The 19,350-nt window shown below is 46.9% G+C and overlaps 1 protein-coding gene across 3 annotated transcripts in view; it reads right to left on the bottom strand.

The window, feature by feature from the left end:
- LOC145345268 (protein O-GlcNAcase) overlaps positions 1-19,350 on the bottom strand; it is a 69,600-nt gene that overhangs the window by 12,342 nt on the left and 37,908 nt on the right. For all 3 annotated transcript variants that reach the window (XM_080193114.1, XM_080193250.1, XM_080193186.1), the window contains 5 exons: positions 15,326-15,975; positions 9,117-9,291; positions 6,163-6,219; positions 3,337-3,422; positions 678-782 (listed from right to left, as the gene is read on the bottom strand). In XM_080193114.1, the coding sequence (XP_080049240.1) occupies positions 678-782; positions 3,337-3,422; positions 6,163-6,219; positions 9,117-9,291; positions 15,326-15,975 (1,073 nt within the window). The remainder of the gene's footprint in view (positions 1-677; positions 783-3,336; positions 3,423-6,162; positions 6,220-9,116; positions 9,292-15,325; positions 15,976-19,350) is intronic.

The raw sequence follows: 19,350 nt of genomic DNA, 5'->3' as shown, positions 1-19,350 counted from the left end.
AGCACGGGGTTAGATACAGAGTAAAGCTCCCTCTACACTGTCCCCATCAAACACTCCCAGGACAGATACAGCACGGGGTTAGATACAGAGTAAAGCTCCCTCTACACTGTCCCCATCAAACACTCCCAGGACAGGTACAGCACGGGGTTAGATACAGAGTAAAGCTCCCTCTACACTGTCCCCATCAAACACTCCCAGGACAGGTACAGCACGGGGTTAGATACAGAGTAAAGCTCACTCTACACTGTCCCCATCAAACACTCCCAGGACAGATACAGCACGGGGTTAGATACAGAGTAAAGCTCCCTCTACACTGTCCCCCATCAAACACTCCCAGGACAGGTACAGCACGGGGTTAGATACAGAGTAAAGCTCCCTCTACACTGTCCCCATCAAACACTCCCAGGACAGATACAGCACGGGGTTAGATACAGAGTAAAGCTCCCTCTACACTGTCCCCATCAAACACTCCCAGGACAGATACAGCACGGGGTTAGATACAGAGTAAAGCTCCCTCTACACTGTCCCCCATCAAACACTCCCAGGACAGGGGCAGCACGGGGTTAGATACAGAGTAAAGCTCCCTCTACACTGGGATGCCAAAGATGAGGGGAAGCCTCCCCATCCACTGCCGCCCGCAGTTCCCCAAACCCATTGTTAAGAGCAGATGGGCTTACCTTGTCTTCCTGAAAGAATGGCCGAATGGTGTAAGACTTGAGAGTGGGGAAGAGTGGAGGGGGCTGGTTAAAGAGTTCACTGCTGTTGGTGACTGGCAGCATCATCTGTAAACAAGAGGAGGGCAGCCATTGTCTCTGGGTCCATTCCTTTATCATGTACAGCAGACATCGAATTAAACTGGGCACCAAAATACCCTGAAACTTCACCCAGCTGACAGGTCGAGACCCAGAGCAGACTGATAGAAGGTAAAAGAACGTGAGGAGAAACATTTTGATGGTGTGAATGGTGAAGATACACTGCCTGAGCGATGGTTTATCAAAAGTGAATTGGATAATAATGCACAGAGAAAATATTTACAGGACTGTGGAGAAATAACTGGGGATTAGCACCAAAAGGAAATAGGAGCAGGAGTAGGCCATTCAGCCCCTCGAATCTGCCCCAACATTCAACAAGGTCCAATTGTGGCATTAAATCCACTTTCCTGTCTGCCCCTCCGTAATCCTGACTCTCTCCTGTCTAACTTTGTCTTATACATCCACAGTGACCCAGCCTCCACTGATCCCTGTGGGGGAGGGGAAATGCCCAACACTAACCAATCTCTGAGAGGATCTTCCTCCTCATCCCCCTCTTAAGTTAAAACCAGGGCAGCATGGCGGCACAGTGGTCAACGCTGCTGCCTCACAGCACCAGGGATCTGGGTTCGATTCCCAGCTTGGGTCACTGTCTATGTGGAGTTTGCACGTCCTCCCCGCGACTGCGTGGGTTTCCTCCGGGTGATCCAGTTTCTTCCCACAGTCTGAGAGATGTGCTGGTTAGAACAAAACAAAGGACAGTACAGCACAGCAACAGGCCCTACGGTCCTCCAAGCCTGCGCCCATCACATTGTCCAATCTGAAATGCGCTACCAAGCAAGGTGGTGGAGGCGGACACGCTGGGATCATTTAAGACTTATCTGGATAGCCATATGAACAGACTGGGAATAGAGGGATACAAACCAATGGTCTAGTTGAGCGCATGAGCGGTGCAGGCTTAGAGGGCCGAAGGGCCTGTTCTTTGTTCTTTGTAGACTACCGCCTATATCCCTCTATTCCCCATCTGTTCACCTATCTGTTCAGTTAAGTTCTAAATGTTCTAATGTATCCGCCTCAACCACCTCATCAGGGCAGTGCACTCCAGGCCCCCACCACCCCTGTGTAAAGAACTTACCCTGCACATCTCCACTGAACCTTTCCCCCCTTATCTTGAACATGTGCCCCCTTGTAATTGTCATTTGTACCCTAGGAAAAAGCTTCCAACTGTTCACCGTAGGTGCATTGGCCATGCTAAATTTTCCCTCAGTGTACTCGAACAGGCACCAGAGTTTGGCAACTAGGGGATTTCACAGTAACTTCATTGTTGTGTTAATGTAAGCCTACTGTGACAGTAATAAATAAACTTTCAGGTAAGGACAGTAGATTTCCTTCCCTAAAGGGAACCAGATGGGTTTTTACAACAACTGATTATAGCTTACTCAGACTAGTTTTCGATTCCAGATTTATTAACTGAATTTAAATTCCACCAACTACCATGGTGGTGTTACAGGGGAATTTCACAATAATTGCATTGCAGTGTTAATGTAAGCTATACTAGTGACTAATAAATAAACTTAATTTTACAGTGCAGAGGTGAATCTCCTTGACCTCGCTTCATAATCTGTTAAAAGTATTTGGGTAAGTGTGAACTGTTCTTCATTAATGTTTAGAGGTGCATCGACATAAAGACCTGAAACTCACTTTAAGTGAACAATTAACAAGTTATTTATTTAACCAACCAGGAACTTTAACTAAACAAGTAAAGCCTCAATTAAAGTAAGGTTCGACTGGAATGCTGTTCAAATAAATACAAGGATCATTCATTACCAAAAATATAATTTAGTCACTCTCAAAAAAATATAGAAACAGGCTTTGTGGCTTTGGAAAAAACATTTGGAGTTCTTTTGTTGATGTCACTGTCCATAAACTCTTTCTGATTTGGTACCCCTCTGACAGATAGATTGATATTTCTCTTCAGAGATATATTTAGCTGGCAGAGAACCTCTGTACATGTTCAGAGGTGGCAGCTTTTCAGTTCCACTCCCCTTACAGGCAGTTGAGTTCCTTCTTATAACCCTGATGATCTATCCATTTTTCTTCACCAGGATTGGTCTGATAGTGTCAACAACAATAAATTCAAATTTGTTGGGGTCCTGATCGTTGAGGGTCTTCTTTAAATTGATAGGCTATCAAAATGCAAAAACCCGCAAAGTCTGTTACCAAAGCAAATCTGATGTTTGGTCCTAGTTACAAATGTTGCAATCTGTGTACCCTGTATTTTAAATATCCAAGCACTGAACACAAAACCAGCTTTTAAAGGCGGTCACACTTCACAAACTCAATTTCGCAACAGTGGGGTTTGAACCCGTGTCCCCAAAGCATTAGCCTGGGCCTACTGGATTACTAACTCAGTAACAATAACCACTACCACATACCTCTCAGTAGACTGCAGGGCTGAGGGGATCACAGAGAAAGAAGGGAGAGGTGAGATCACATGAGGGATTTGAACACAAGGTGAAGAGTTTTAAAGTTAAATTTCCACAGCAGGATTGAAAGAGGAGAAAGGGGAGGATGGAGGTCTAATTACCTGGAACTCTCCTGCAAGGCCTCCCCTGTAGATCCAGGTCTCACCTGCCACTCCCAGGACAACGGGAGCACTGCCAGTACGGCACCCTGTCAGGGGAGCAATTTGAGATGTTTAATCAATCTCTGCCACACAACTCTACTTCTGCACTCTAAGAAAAAGTGACAAATGACTGGAAAAGCAAGACAATATGGGTGCTGAAAGTCTGAACTAGAAAGAGAAAGTTCCGGAAATACTCGGCAGGTTTGGCAGCGTCCGTGGAGAGAGAAATAAAGATGATGTTTCAGGCCGATGACCTTTCAACAGAACTGGTGGAAGTTAGAAACACGACAGACTTTAAACAGATACAGTGGGAGAGAACGCAGGGACCAGGCCCTGGGGGTGGTGGGGACGGTGGGGAGGGGTGGTGGGAGGGGGTGGTACAGTGGGAGGGTTTCAGAACATAAGGATGATGGTGATGCATTTTGGTAGCTTGAACCAGGGTAGGACTTACTCAGTCAATGGTAGGGCGTTGGGGAGAGTTACAGGACAAAGAGATCTAGGGGTACACATTCATAGCTCCCTGAAAGTGGAGTCACAGATGGACAGAGTGGTGAAGGAGGCATTCGGCATGTTTGGTTTCATTGGTTAGAACATTGAATACAGGAGTTGGGATGTCTTGTTGAAGTTGTGCAAGACATTGGTAAGGCCACACTTGGAATACTGTGTACCGTTCTGGCCAACCTATTATAGACAAAATTATTATTAAACTAGAAAGAGTGCAGAAAAGATTTCCTAGGATGCTACCAAGACTTGATGGTTTGGGTTATAAGGAGAGGCTGGATAGAGTGGAACTTTTTTCTCTACAGTGTAGGAGGCTGAGAGATGATCATATAGAGGTCTACAAAATAGAGAGACACAGATCAGCTAGATAGTCAATATCTTTTCCCAAAGGTAGGGGAGTCTAAAACTAGAAGGCATAGGTTTAAGGTGAGAGGGGAGAGATACAAAAGGGTCCAGAGGGGCAATTTTTTCACACAGAGGGTGGTGAGTGTCTGGAACAAGCTGCCAGAGGTAGTAGTAGAGGCGGATACAATTTTGTCTTTTAAAAAACATTCAGACAGTTACATGGGTAAGATGGTTATAGAGGGATATGGGCCAAATGTGATCAATTGGGACTAGCTGAGGGGTTTAAAAAAAAGGGCGGCATGGACAAGTTGGGCCGAAGGGCCTGTTTCCCTGCTGTGAACCTCTGTGACTCTATGAGAGGCAGTGGTAGTGGTAGAAGAAAGGAAATAGAAACTGTGTCTGGAGGAGGTCTAAGGAGGAATGGCTGCAGTGGAATCCTGTTGAATGAATCCAGATGGTCTTCATTCGCCCCTGAGAAAGCACAGCAGAGATACTTTCGAAAAATGATTTCACAAGATGTGGGCGTCACTGGCAAGGCCTACAGTGAGGAGACAGAATGTGGACCCGATGTTTGTGATTGTTATACAGAGTGAGATGGGTCCTGGGTTGCTGGAAGGGTGGAATTGTAATGTTAGGGTCATCAGGTCCTGGCTATATGATGTGCAATGGAGTTTTTCTTTTAGAAGATATTCTTTTATGGGATGTGGCCAGCATTTATTACCCATCCCTAATCGCCTTTGCACTCAGTGACTTGCTGGGCCATTTCAGAGGGCAGTTGAGAGTCAACCACATTGCTGTGACTCTGGAATAAAATGTAGGCCAGACCAGATTTCCTTCTCTAAAGGACATTCGTGAACCGGATGGGGTTTTACGACTATCGTTGATCACCATTACTGAAATCAAATGACAAGTTGCCAAATACCCCATTTTATCTAACCAGACACTATTCCCCAGGTGTAACCAATACTTGGTGGAAAAATCTTAATAGCCTGCGTGGTGATTCTCAATGTTGGCATTAATCCCCATTAATATAAAAACTGCAATTACATAATGCACGACAGCTCAAGTGGTCTTACAGCCAAAGAAGTAATTTAGGCAGCAGATGATCTGTTTGGTAAGGAATAAATACCCGCCAGGACACCAGCGAGAACTCACATGCACTTTTTTGAAGAAACACAAGATTTTTTTAATTCCGTTCGAAGGACCAAACAGGATTAAGGAGGCATCCAAAAGATGGCATCTCAAATGCTTCTCGGTACAGCACTCGGATTAACTTTTTTATAAAATTCATATGTGGCACACGGGTGTCGCTGGCTGGCCAGTATTCATTGTCCATCTCTAGTTACCCGAGGGCAGTTGAGAGTCAACCACATTGCTGTGACTCTGGAGTCACACTTAGGCCAGACCAGATAAGGACGGCAGATTTCCTTCCCTAAAGGATATCAGTGAACCAGATGGTTCACTAATGACAATGGTTTCTCGGTCATCAGTAGGTTCTGAGTTCCAGATTTTTTTATTGAATTCAAATCCCACCATCTGCCTTGGCAGGATTCGAACCCAGGTCTCCAGAATGTTAGCTGAGTTTCTGGATTAATAGTCTAGTGACAAGGCACTAGGCCAGAGAAGGTGGTGGTGACCTGACTTCTTGAATCGCTGCAGTCCATGTGCTGTGGGTTGACCCAAAATGCTGTTTGGGAGGGAACTTGCAAACTTCATTGCAGAGTTAATGCAAGCCTGCTTACGACACTAATAAATAAACTTTAGAAAAAGATGCACACTTGTGCCAACCCCTGTCAACTTCTAATCACTTTGCTTGGTGTCAGTGTTTGTTTGGTAACCCCCGCTGTGAAGTGGCTGACTGCGTTGAAGGAGCTATAGAAATGCTGGGTGTTGCTCTTGGCCATCACCAGAGTTATTGTGTTGTTAAAACCCGATACTCACACTGAAAGCAGTTCATCCAAGAATTGAATGAGTAAGTATCTCTCTCGATTCGACCATCTAGAAAGAACAGAGTGAATGATTAACCAGAGCTTAGTAAAGACATGCAGAACGAGCAGCGTAATATTTCCCACAATGATTGTAAAGCCAACAAAGGAATGTTTCCCATGAATAGAATTGAGTAAAATAACGCCTGTAGTTTGATAAGTGCAACCAAAGAGTGTTCATTGTATCATTAACGTTCTTGATTGCTTCAATATCTTTAGCCCATTTGGGAGACTCATGGGTGTTGATTAAGGTGGAGACAGGCTTTCATAATGTCAATAAATCTACTATTAAGCAGAAGGCTAGATTCAGGTTTCCGATTGGTCAACTGGCTTCAGAATGAATTAACACCAGGGCTACCTTCAGCACTGCAGTGCTGTCAATCTTCACAAGTATTATTTAAAATACTTAAAACACAGGAACGAGAGCAGGCCATTCACCCCCTCAAGCTAGTTCCACAATGCCGGGGCGTTGAGCGTAAGAGTTGGCAAATCATTTTGTTGCCAGAGGAGGCAGTGAAAGAAGGGATATTATGGGCGGCATGGTGGCACAGTGGTTAGCACTGCTGCCTCACAGCACCAGGGACCCAGGTTCAATTCCCGGCTTGGGTCATTGTGGAGTTTGCACATTCTCCCTGTGTCTGTGTGGGTTTCCTCCACATACTCGGGTTTCCTCCCAAAGTCCAAAGATAAGTGGGTTAGGTAGATTGGCCATGCTAAATTGCCCCTTAGTGTCAGAGGGACCAGCTAGGATAAATGCATGGGGTTGTGAGGGTAGGGCCTGGGCGGGATTGTGGTTGGTGCAGGTTCAGTGGGCTGAATGGTCTCCTTCTGCACTGTAGGATTCTATGATTCTCTCCAAAACCTTGGCTTGGCTGCATTTGGACTATTGCGTGCAGTTCTGGTCACCTCACTATCAGAAGATGGAAGCTTTGGAGAGAGTGCAAAGAAAGTTCACCAGGATGTTGCCTGGTCTAGAGAGTGTTGACTAAGAGGAGAGGTGGAATAAACTAGGATTGTTTTCACTGGAGGGGAGACATGACAAGAGGCCTACAAAATTATGAGGGGCACAGACAGGGTGGATAGTCAGAGGCTTTTTCCCCAGCGTGGAAATGTCAATTACACAGGGGCACACGTTCAAAGCGAGAAGGGGCAAGTTTAAGGAAGATGTTGGGGAAAGTGTTTCACACAGAGAGTGGTGGGTGTGTGGAACGCATTGCCGGACGAGGTGGTGGAAGCAGGTACATTAGCAACATTTAAGAGGCATCTGGATGGGTACATGAACAGGGAAGGAATAGAGGGATACGGACTGAGTAAGGGCAGAAGATGGTGTTTTTTAGTTTAGTTAGAGCATCGGCACGGATTTGGAGGGCTGAAGGGCCTGTTCCTGCGTTGTACTTTTCTTTGTTCTTTGTTCGCTAAGATCGTGGCTGATCTGTGGCCTATCTCCAGAAACCTGCCTTTGGCCCATATCCCATAATACCTTTATTTAACAAAATTAATCTCCCTCAGATTTAAAATCAGCAACTAATCTCGCATCAACTGCTGTTTGTGGAAGAGAGTTTCAAACCTCTACCGCTCTTTGTGTGTGGAAGTGCTTCCTAACATCTGGTGCTAACAAATTGTCCTTAAATTAGACCTCCCTCAATCTGGCACACATATAATTCTCTAAATTTGCACCCCTTTATTGTGGAGTCCAAGAGGCGTAGGCAAAAGTCATGGGTAGAAGAAGGATTGGAATGAGGCGCTCACTGAATGTTAAAATGGCGGCGCGGCCTTATTGGGCCGAAGGGCCTGTTTCCTGTGCTGTTCTTTGTTCTTATCTCTCCTGAACAGTCTGGCCCTAATTTTTAGACAATGTCCCCTAGTCCTAGAATCTCCAACCAGTGGCAACAGTTTATCTTTATCTACCCTGTCTTTTCTTGTTAGCCTCATATCCCACAGAAAGAGGCCATTTGGCCTGTTGACTTTTTTTTCCCCATCCTGTCATGGAGTCTGGCCGTTGTTGCCCGTCCCTAATTCCTGGTTGACTGACTGACTTGCTTGGCCACCTCAGAGGGCAGTTAAGAGTCAACCAGATTGCTGTGGATCCTTGTACGCTTAAGGTAAGTGTGCAGGGGCAACAGGTGATGAAGAAGGTGAATGGTATGTGGGCCTTCATTGCGAGAGGTTTCGAGTACTGGAACAGGGATTATACAGGACCTTGGTGAGGCCACATCTGGGATATTGTGCGCAGATTTGGTCTCCTTATCCGAGGAAGAATATTCTTAGTACAGAGAAGGATTACCAGGCTGATTCCTGGCTTGGCAGGACTGACATTATGAGGAGAAGTTGAGACGGTTAGGGTTGCTTTCGCTGGAGTGCAGAAGAATTTGGGGGGGTGGGGGGGGGGTGGGTGGGGGGGGGGTGCGGCGCGGCGGGGTGGGGGGCGGATCTCATAGAAATGTTAAAACTCTAACAGGATTAGACAGGGTAGATACAAGAAAGAAACAGCCCACTGATGACGGGGGAATCCAGAACCAGGGGTCATAATCTAAGGATCAACCTTTTAGGATGGAGGTGAGGAGAAATTTCTTCACCCAGAGAGTGGCCAAGCTGTGGAATTCACTGCCACAGCTGAGGCTAAAACATTGTATGTTTTCAAGAAGAAGTTTGATCCAGGTTCCTGGGGTGAAAGGGATCAAAGGTCATGGGTGGGATCAGGCTATTGAGTTGGATAAACAGCCTTGATCATGGTGAATGGGGCATCAGGCTTAAAGGACTGAATGGCCTCCTGCTGCCCCCATGTTTTATGTTCTTCCCCTGTTAAGTATGAAAGGTGACTCCCTCAGGCTCACAATCAAATCGGGAGCTCTGCCTCTGCCCAGAGTTTAATCTTCACCAAGGATGGTGTAAGTGGAGCCTCTCACTCACCCAGCCACATCACAAATGCCTTGGCAACCAGCAGAGTGTTCCTGATGTCCCAGAGATAAGGGTAAAGGTCGTAGACTATTGCTCTGTTGGAGCTGCTTATGAACTGTCGGTACAGCTGGACGATCCTATCACAGCTGAGCTGGAAGGCACATGATCGCGCTCTCCACTCCTCGGCCTGTGGAAGTAAGATAGAACAAGACGGAGACCAGGTCAAAGGAACAATATTCACCATGACTAGCTCACTGCACCCCCCAGTACCATCCTCCCAATGCCTTTTCCCTAAATCCTTTTCAGTTCCACCCCTTCCTCCTTCCACTGTGACTTTCCCCTCACTCAAAATCCACCAACCTCACTACCCCGACTCTCCTGTTACTCAAAAATACACCAACCTCACTCCCACTATCCCCTTATACCAACCTCACTACTCCCAATTCTCCCGTTACTCAAAAATACACCAACCTCACTCCCACTATCCCCTTATACCAACCTCACTACTCCCAATTCTCCCGTTACTCAAAAATACACCAACCTCACTCCCACTATCCCCTTATACCAACCTCACTACTCCCAATTCTCCCGTTACTCAAAAATACACCAACCTCACTCCCACTATCCCCTTATACCAACCTCACTACTCCCAATTCTCCCGTTACTCAAAAATACACCAACCTCACTCCCACTATCCCCTTATACCAACCTCACTACTCCCAATTCTCCCATTGCTCAAAAATACACCAACCTCACTCCCACTATCCCCTTATACCAACCTCACTACTCCCAATTCTCCCGTTACTCAAAAATACACCAACCTCACTCCCACTATCCCCTTATACCAACCTCACTACCCCGACTCTCCTGTTACTCAAAAATACACCAGCCTCACTCCCACTATCCCCTTATACCAACCTCACTACCCCGACTCTCCTGTTACTCAAAAATACACCAACCTCACTCCCCACTCCCACTATCCCCTTATACCAACCTGACTAACCCCACACTCTCCCCCTAATCATCAACCTCTCAATGTCACTCTCTCAGCCTCTCCTTAAATCAGTAACCCATCGACAGCAAGGTGGTAGAGTGGTTCGCACTGCTGCGTCTCAGCGCAAGGATCTGGGTTCAATTCCCGGCTCGGGTCTCTGTGCGGAATCTGCATGTTGTTTGCACGAGTTCCCTCTGGATGCTCCTCTCAGACGTGCTGGTTAGGTGCACTAACCATGCTAAATTCTCCCTCAGTATACCCAATCAGGTGCCAGAGTATGGTAACTAGGGGATTTTCACAGTAACTTCATTGCAATGTTGGTGTCAGCCTACTTGTGACATAAATAAAATTTAAACTTCTCCCACTAATTAATGCCTCATCAACTTGTAGGTCTGAGAACGACAGCTGTTAATTTTTGGAATTTTGCGTTTTATTTCTGCTTTCCTCTTGATTTTGCTCCTACATTGAATAAAGTTATTCTGTGTTAGCTGTTACTCTATCGAAATTGATCTGAAGCAGATATGATTGTGCTCTGATTAATTCATCAATAATATTGAGGTGATGTAATTTCCAAAGACTTTGTTTTCCATATTTGCTGCCTGGTGTTTGGGCTATGCCTCTGATTCCCCTTTTTAAACTAGACCTTAAAATAGTTCTTTTTTAATCATTCAGAAGTTCTTTTTTACTGCCTTCCATGACCCTTGCATCACAAGCCAGGATACTGAATGGCCAGAGAAGTAGTGGTCAACAGGGGAGGCGATGGCCTAGTGGTGTTATCGTTGGATTATTAATCCAGAAATTTAGCTGACGCTCTGGAGATCTGGTTTCGAATCCCACCAGGGCAGATGGCAGAATTTGAATTCAATAAAAACTATCTGGAATTAAGAATCTACTGATGACCATGAAATCTTTGCTAATTGTCGGAAAAACCCAACCGGTTCATTAATGCCCTTTAGGGAAGGAAATCTGCCGTCCTTACCTGGTCTGGCCTACATGTGACTCCAGAGCCACAGCAATGTGGTTGACTCTCGACTGCCCTCCAAAGGCAACGAGGAATGGGCAATAAATGGTGGCCAGCCAGTGACACCCATGTGCCACTAATGAATTTTTGAAAAGCCAGGACAATGAATGACCTCACAGGTTACCTACGGTGGGGGTACCAAGAGATGGAGTTAGACTGATGGACATACCATCTGATTGATGGCAATTGGGAAAACGCCAACAAAAGATGCGCCAACACCTTACCCTGTGAAGTCTGCAGAGATTTATGTTGCCTCTGAGAAGGATTGATAAGGAAAGGCTTGGGTTTAACAGGTGCTAGTTTTGAGAAGGCCTCAAAAAGGCTGGGATGGAGCCAGTAAATGGTCTGAAAGGGACCCTGCAGCTTCCAGGTTTCAGTGCTGCAGCCTGGGTGGAATAGTTAACTGGGGGGGGTTAGCGGAGGAAGGGTCAGGAACAGCGTGACTGACTGCAGTGCCCACCCGTTGTAAGGTTATTTGGAGACTTGGTGATGTATGGCCCAGGCTTGCGGGGGAGGGCAGGAATTGCAGGGTGGTGGTAATAGGCTGGGCTTGGGGGGTGGGGGGGATCATGAGTGGCAATCGGGGAGAGCGACAATCAGGGGGCGGTGGTGACTGGGGAGGATGAGGTCTGATGTCCAGAGGTTGAGAGAGGAAATGATAATCTCCCACTACACTGTACTCTTGTACACACTGCACTTGGGGGGTCACGGTGCATGCACAATAGCTCCTTCTAACAGACTGCAGCTGGCTTCCCGACGTGAATAGACTCCAGGAGATCTTACTAAATTAGGCTCTTGGTGTGGAACAGGCTAATTTGACATTATCCATTTTGGGGAGCTGTCTGGAACAGACCAATTTGGGGCTATTTACCATTTATATAGATGATCTGGAGGAGGGAACCGAGTGCAGGGTGTCGAAATTTGCTGATGACACCAAGATTGGTGGAACGGCAAATTGTGCGGAGGGTGTGGAGAGTCTGCAGAAGGATCTAGATAGGCTGGGCGAATGGGCCAGGAAATGGCAAATGGAATTTAATGTTGGCAAGTGTGAGGTGGTCCACTTTGGTAGGAAGAATGGTAGGAAGGACTATTACTTACGTGGCGAAAAACTGCAGCAGGCGACGGTGCAGAGGGACCTCGGGGTCCTTGTGCATGAGTCACAAAAACCCAGCTTGCAGGTGCAGCAGGTGGTCAGGAAGGCGAATGGGATGCTGGCCTTCATAGCGAGGGGGATTGAATATAAAAGTAGGGAGGTCTTGCTGCAGCTGTATAGGGCATTGGTGAGGCCGCAGCTGGAGTACTGTGTGCAGTTTTGGGCGCCGCACCTGCGCAGGGATATTTTGGCCCTGGAGGGAGTGCAGAGGAGGTTTACTAGGCTGATACCGGAGTTGAGGGGATTGAGCTATGAGGAGAGGCTGAATAAACTAGGCTTGTACTCGTTAGAGTTTAGAAGAATGAGGGGAGATCTCATTGAGACGTATAAGATGATGAATGGGATGGATAGGATAGAGGTGGAGAGACTCTTCCCGCTCAAAAAAGACAGTAGGACTAGGGGGCACAGCCTCAAGATAACGGGGAGGCGGTTTAGAACGGAGTTGAGGAGGAACTTCTTCACTCAAAGGGTGGTGAATCTCTGGAATTCTCTGCCCGTTGAAGTGGTGGAGGCTGCCTCGCTAAATATTTTTAAGAAGCGGGTTGATGGGTTCTTGATAAGAGAGGGGATTAAGGGTTATGGGGAGAGGGCGGGAAAGTGGAACTGAGCCACGACAGATCAGCCATGATCTTATTGAATGGCGGGGCAGGCTCGAAGGGCTAGATGGCCTACTCCTGCTCCTATTTCTTATGTTCTTATGTTCTTAACATAGCACACATCCGTAATATAGCATACATCTAATATAGCATACTTCAAGCATGTATAGTACGTAAATAGAGTTGTCTTTTTTTAATGTTTCTCCTTTCAATAAAGTTTCTTTCTTTTTACATCTTTTTTTATATCATCCATTGTAATTGTTACATTATTATTATTTAAATTATCATCATCAGTATTCAGTAAAATTAGCCTTGTCACTCATTCCTGTTACATTGAGAATACGGTTCCGAAGCTCAGTGAGACTCCAGAGAGACTCGCACACCCCTTACAGACCACATTCCTCCCTCCACCAATTTCCCTTTTATCAACTTCACTCCCCCTCACTTTTTTTTTTAGTTTTTTTACTTTGTCCTTAAAGCCAGTGCTCAGATTGGACTGGGCAAACCCAAATCCATTGCTTTGATTGCTCCAAAAACCAAATTCAGATTCCAATTGAATCCAATTCATGGTGCCCACAAGAGAGACAAACAAGATCCAAGCTGACAAGATAAGGCATTGCATCTCACCTTGGGCTCAATCTGACACGGTGGCGCAGTGGTTAGCACTGCTGCCTCACGGCACCGGGGGTCCAGGTACAATTCCAGCCTCAGGTGACTGTGTGTGTGTGTGTGTGTGGAGCTTGCATGTTCTCCCCATGTCTGTGTGGATTTCCTCCACGTGCTCCAGTTTTCTCCCACATTCCGAAAGAAATGCGGGTTAGGTGGGTTGGCCAGGCTAAATTGCCCTTTTGCGTAAGGGGGACTAGCAGGGTAAACGCATGGGGTTATAGGGATAGGGCCTGGGTGGGATTGTGGTCAGTGCAGACTTGATGGGTCGAATGGCCTCCATCTGCACTGTAGGATTCTATGATACTAAGCACCAATGCGGCTGAGCCAGAAGCATGATTTCCTCATTGTGTGTTCATCAATGGGTCCTTAACTAGCAGAACGATGTTAGAGTCAAAGGAAATGAGAGGGTAGCTGCCAGAAATGGTTAGAAACATAAGAACATAAAAACTAGGAGCAGGAGTAGGCCATCTGGCCCCTCGCGCCTGCCCCACCATTCAATAAGATCATGGCTAGTCTTTTCATGGACTCAGCTCCACTTGCCCGCCTGCTCACCATAACCCTTAATTCTTTACTGTTCAAAAATTTATCTATCCGTGCCTTAAAAACATTCAATAAGGTATCCTGGACAGGGAATTCCACAGATTCAAAACCCTTTGTGCGAAGAAGTTCCTCCTCAACTCAGTCCTAAATCTGTTTCCCCTTATTTTGAGGCTATGTCCCCCAGTTCTAGTTTCACCCGCCAGTGGAAACAACTTCCCTGCTTCTATCTTATCTATTCCCTTCATAATCTTTTATGTTTCTGTAAGATCTCCCCTTATTCTTCTGAACTCCAATCAGTATAGCCCCAGTCTACTCAGTCTCTCCTCATAAGCCAACCCTCTCAACTCTGCAATCAACCTAGCGAATCTCGTCTGCACTCCCTCCAATGCCCGTATATCCTTTCTCAAGTAAGGAGACCAAAACTGTACACAGTACTCCAGCTGTGGCCTCACCAGCACCTTATACAGCTGCAACATAACCTTGCTGTTTTTAAACTCCATTCCTCTAGCAATGAAGGACAAAATTCCATTTGCTTCTTAATTACCTGCTGCACCTGCAAACCAACTCCTTGAGATTCCCACACAAGGACACCCAGATCCCTCTGCACAGCAGTATGCTGCAATTTTTTACCATTTAAATAATAGTCCATTTTGCTGTTATTCCTACCAAAATGGATGACCTCACATTTACCAACATTGTACTCCATCTGCCAGACCCTCACCCACTCACTTAGACTATCTATATCCCTTTGCAGACTTTCAGCATCCTCTGCACACTTTGCTTTTCCAACGATCTTAGTGTCATCCGTGAATTTTGACACATTACACTTGGTCCCCAACTCCAAATCATCTCTGTAAATACGCGGCCACGCCAGAGTTTTGTACAGTTGTAACATGACCTCACGGCTCGGAAATTCAATCCCTCTACCAATAAAAGCTAACACACCGTACGCCTTCTTTAACAACCTTATCAACCTGGGATAACGATGTGCAGCAAGATGCTACCAACGAGTATTACCTGCCTGGAAAGGAGCAAGTTCCATCCTGATACTGAAAAGGGAATTGGATGAATATTAAAATGGAAAAAAGAAATGGTCGGGCTGGGAAGAGAAGTGGGACTCATCGGATTGCCTCAAATGGGCCAAAGAGCTCCCTTCTGCTCTTTAAGATCCTCTCCACTTGCCCCAATTCTGCTCCCCCAACTTTGCCACCCTCCATCCTCCCCCAGCCTCCATTTCCCCTGACTCACCTTCTTCGACTCCACCTTGGTGTTTGCGCTCACAAAGTCACTGTTGGATTTCAGCCAGTGAAACTCGCGGAGAAGGCTGGCCGTCTCCTCCCCGTGCTCGTAGGGCAGGTGAAACAGGTCCACCATCAACCGCAAGTCGGCCGGCGTCAGTGCGCCCGTGAGGCGCAGCGTCCTTCCGGCGGGAGAAACGCGATCCTCGCCTCCGTCCCGCTCTGGGCTCGCCTCGGCCCCGTCCCGCTCCGTCACTCCGCAGCCCTTCCCGCCCGCAGGCGGCCCGCTGGAGGGCTTGGCGGGGTCGAGGCCGCCGGTTCCCACTCTCTCCGCCGCCCGTTTCTCGGGGTCTGACACAGTGCCGTCTCTCTCGGAGCCGCCAGGCCCGGAAGGCCCGGTCTTCCGGCTCTCTGCCTCCTCGGTCACTGCTCGATGGCCGGCGCTCGTCTCCGAGTCCTCGCGGGTCAGCTCACAGCTGCCCTCGCCTGTCTTGTCCAGTTCCAGTTCCAGCTCTTTCAGTGGACTGCGTTGAGACAGTAAGTCAGTGGCTCTCATATCTAGCTTCTCAGTCCTCGGTTCAATGTTCCCATTCTGGGTGACTACGTTGGAGAGTTTGCTCCTGGGCTGTCCCTCCGTTTCATCCTTAAGCAGCTGCCTGCCTGCAGGAAAGTCCAATTCCAAAAAAGTTAACCCTTCACGCTGGAATCCAGGTTCCTGAACCTCAAACTGAAAAATCAATCCCCTTGGCTTCCTTTTTATCTTTGCTGCCCGTCTTTCCTCACACTCTCTCTCTCTCTCTCTCTGCCTTTCGTTTCCTCTTTCACATCCTCTCTCAGAGAATCTCTACAGTGCAGAAGGAAGCCATTCGGCCCATCGAGTCTGCACCGACCATTATCCCACTCAGGCCCAATTGCCATAACCTCACATCTTTACCCTGCACACTCCCCTAAAACTAGGGTCAATTTAGCATATCTAACCCGCACATCTTTGGGCTATGGGGGAAAACCCACACAGAACATGCAGACTCCACACAGACAGTGATCCAAGCCGGGAATCGAACCTGTGTCCCTGGCGGTGTCAAGCAGCAGTGCTAATCACGGTGCCACCCATACTCTGAACATTCCATATTCAACCTAGTTCCCAATCTAGCAACAACCCAACATCAACCACACACGTCCCTTTTCCGCATCATCTTTACCTCTCTTGTCATCCAGGGAGCTTTGTTTCTGTTTGCTCTACTTTACCCCCACACCCCCTACCCCATCCCCCTGGGTGAATCCAATCCACCTCCTCCTTGAAGATAACCCCATGTTGCATTCCATTTTTGCCCGCCCACCTTTAACTGAAATTTACCTGGAACAGATCCTTTCTCATCCCACTTAAGTTGGCTCTTCTCAAAAACACCACAGGAACAGGCCCTTCGGCCCACCAAGTCTGTGCTGACACAGATGCCTCTCTAATTTAATATTTTCTTGCCTCTACATGGTCCATATCCCTCTATTCCGGGCCTATTCCTGTATCTATCCGGACGCCTCTTGAATGTTGTTATAGAATCTGCTTCCACCAGCTCCTCCGGCAGCCCGTTCCAGGCATTCACCACCCTCTGTGTGAAAAACCTTCCCTTTACATCTCTTTTAAACTTTCCTCCTCTCACTTTCGATCTACGCCCCTGAGTAATTGACCCTTCGACCCTGGAAAAAAGACTCGGACTATCCACTCTATTCAAGCCTGTCATAATCTTGTAAACCTCTATCAAGTCCCCTCTCATCCTCCGACACTCCAATGAAAACAATCCAATTTTATTCAACTTTTCTTCATAGTCCATATCCTCCGAACCAGGCAACATCCTGGTAAAGCTCTTCTGCACCCTTTCCAGTGCATCAACACCCTTCCGGAAGTGTGACGACAATACTCTAAATGCGGCCTAACAAAAGTCTTTCACAGTTGCAACATGATTTTCCAATTCCTACACTCAATGCCTTGACTGATGAAGGCCAACATGCCAATTGCCTTCTTGCCCACCTGAGTTGCCACCTTCAGGGAACTGTGGATCTGAACTCCTAGATCCCTCTGTCACTATCCGCTACTCTCCCAATTTTTGTATCATCTGCAAATTTACTCATTGAAATCACCTACATTTTCCTCCAAATCATTGATATATATTCACAAACAACAGAGGCCCCAGCACCGATCCTTGTGGAACACCGCTTGTCACAGACCTCCAGTTAGAAAAGTACCCTTCCACTGCTACTCTCTGCTTTCTATGCCCAAGCCAGTTTTGTATCCATCTCATCAGCTCACCCGGATCCCATACGACTTTACCTTCTGTGTCTGCCTGCCATGAAGAACCTTATTGAAGGCTTCACTAAAGTTCATGTAAACAACATCCACTGCCCTGCCCTGGTCAAACTTGTCACTTCCCCAAAGAACTCTATCAAGTTTGTGACACATGACCTCCCCTTCACAAAACCAAGCTGCCTATTATTAATAAGCCAGTTCTCTTCCAGATGTGAGTACATCCTGTCCTTAAGAATCTTCTCCAATAATTTCCCTGCCACTGATGTCAGGCTCACAAGTTTGTAATTTCCCAGACTGTCTCTTCTGCCCTTCTTAAATAGGGGAACAATGTTAGCTACTCTCTAATCCTCTGGTACCTCATCTGTGACTAAAGAGGATACAAAGATTTTGGCCAAGGCCTCAGCAATTTCTTCCCTAGCCTCTCTCAATATTCTGGGATACATCCTATCTGGCCCTGGGGACTTGTCCACCTTAATGTTTTCCAAAACCTCCAATAATTCCCTTTTTATCTCATCATGTCCTAGAATGTCAACATCCTCCTTTCTACACTCACCATCCATCACATCCTTCTCCTTTGTGAATACTGATGTGTTAAGAACCTCCCCCACCTCATCTGGCTCCACACACAAATTCCTTCCACTGTCCTTGAATGGACCTACCCTTTACTTAGCTACCTTCTTTCTCCGTATATCCGCATAAAGAGCCTTGGGATTCTCCTTCATCCTGCCTGCCAAGGACATTGCATGACCCCTTGGATGAATATTAAAATGGAAAAAGAACATTGCATTGCCTCTTTTTGCCCTCCTAAGTCTCTGTTTAAAGCCTTTCCTGCTCTCTTTGTATTCCTCGAGAGCCTTTCCCGTTTTCAAATTCCTGAAATTTACGTATGCCTCCTTTTCACTAAGCTCACAATCTCTCTTGCCATCCAGGATTCCCGAATCTTGCCATCTTAATCCTTCATTTTTACAGGGACATACTTGTCCTAAATTGTTAACAACTGACTTTTAAAAGGTTCCCACATATCGGATGTGGATTTACCCTCAAACAGCCTCCTCCAGTCTATATTCCCTAGCTCCGGGTGGCACGGTGGTTAGCACTGCTGCCTTACAGTGCCAGGGACCTGGGTTCGATTCCCAGCTTGTGTCACTATCTGTGTGGAGTTTGCACATTCTCCCTGTGTCTGCATGGGTTCCCTCCATGTGCTCCAGTTTCCTCCCAATCCAAAGATGTGCGGGTTCGGTGGATTGGCCAAGCTAAATTGCCCCATAGTGTCAGGGGGACTAGCTCGGGTAAATGCCTAAGGCTATGAGGATAGGGCCTGGATAGGATTGTGATTGGTGCAGACTCAGTGGGCTGAATGGCCTCCTTCTGCACTGTAGGATTCCATGATCCTGCCAAATATTGTCATAGTTAGCCTGCCCAGTAATTCACCAATTAACTATTTTTTTCTTGTTGCTCTTTTACTAACCTCAATATTTATCTAACATTTTGGAATTAGGGAGTGTTTCCTGAAAGATCGAGCTTCGGTTTTGAGACTATGAGGCAGAATTTTCCTGTCCCCCCCGCCACAGGAATCGTGGTGGGCGGAGGATGGACCGTGCCAAGATGCGTTGACTCGGGCAGGATTTTCCAGTTTCGGGATCTCGGAAAATCCCGCCCGATGCCCCTGGTCCTAACCTCCTCATCCAGCAGAAATAGCCCCTATCTATCCATGCCATCGATTCCCGGAACGCTTA

The sequence above is a fragment of the Carcharhinus amblyrhynchos genome, chromosome 1 (assembly GCF_965287045.1).
Source record: "Carcharhinus amblyrhynchos chromosome 1, sCarAmb.v2.hapA, whole genome shotgun sequence".
In the NCBI taxonomy this organism is placed as follows: Eukaryota; Metazoa; Chordata; class Chondrichthyes; order Carcharhiniformes; family Carcharhinidae; genus Carcharhinus; species Carcharhinus amblyrhynchos.
The sequence above is the reverse complement of the archived record's forward strand: the minus strand, read 5'-3'. Positions and strand labels throughout refer to the sequence as shown.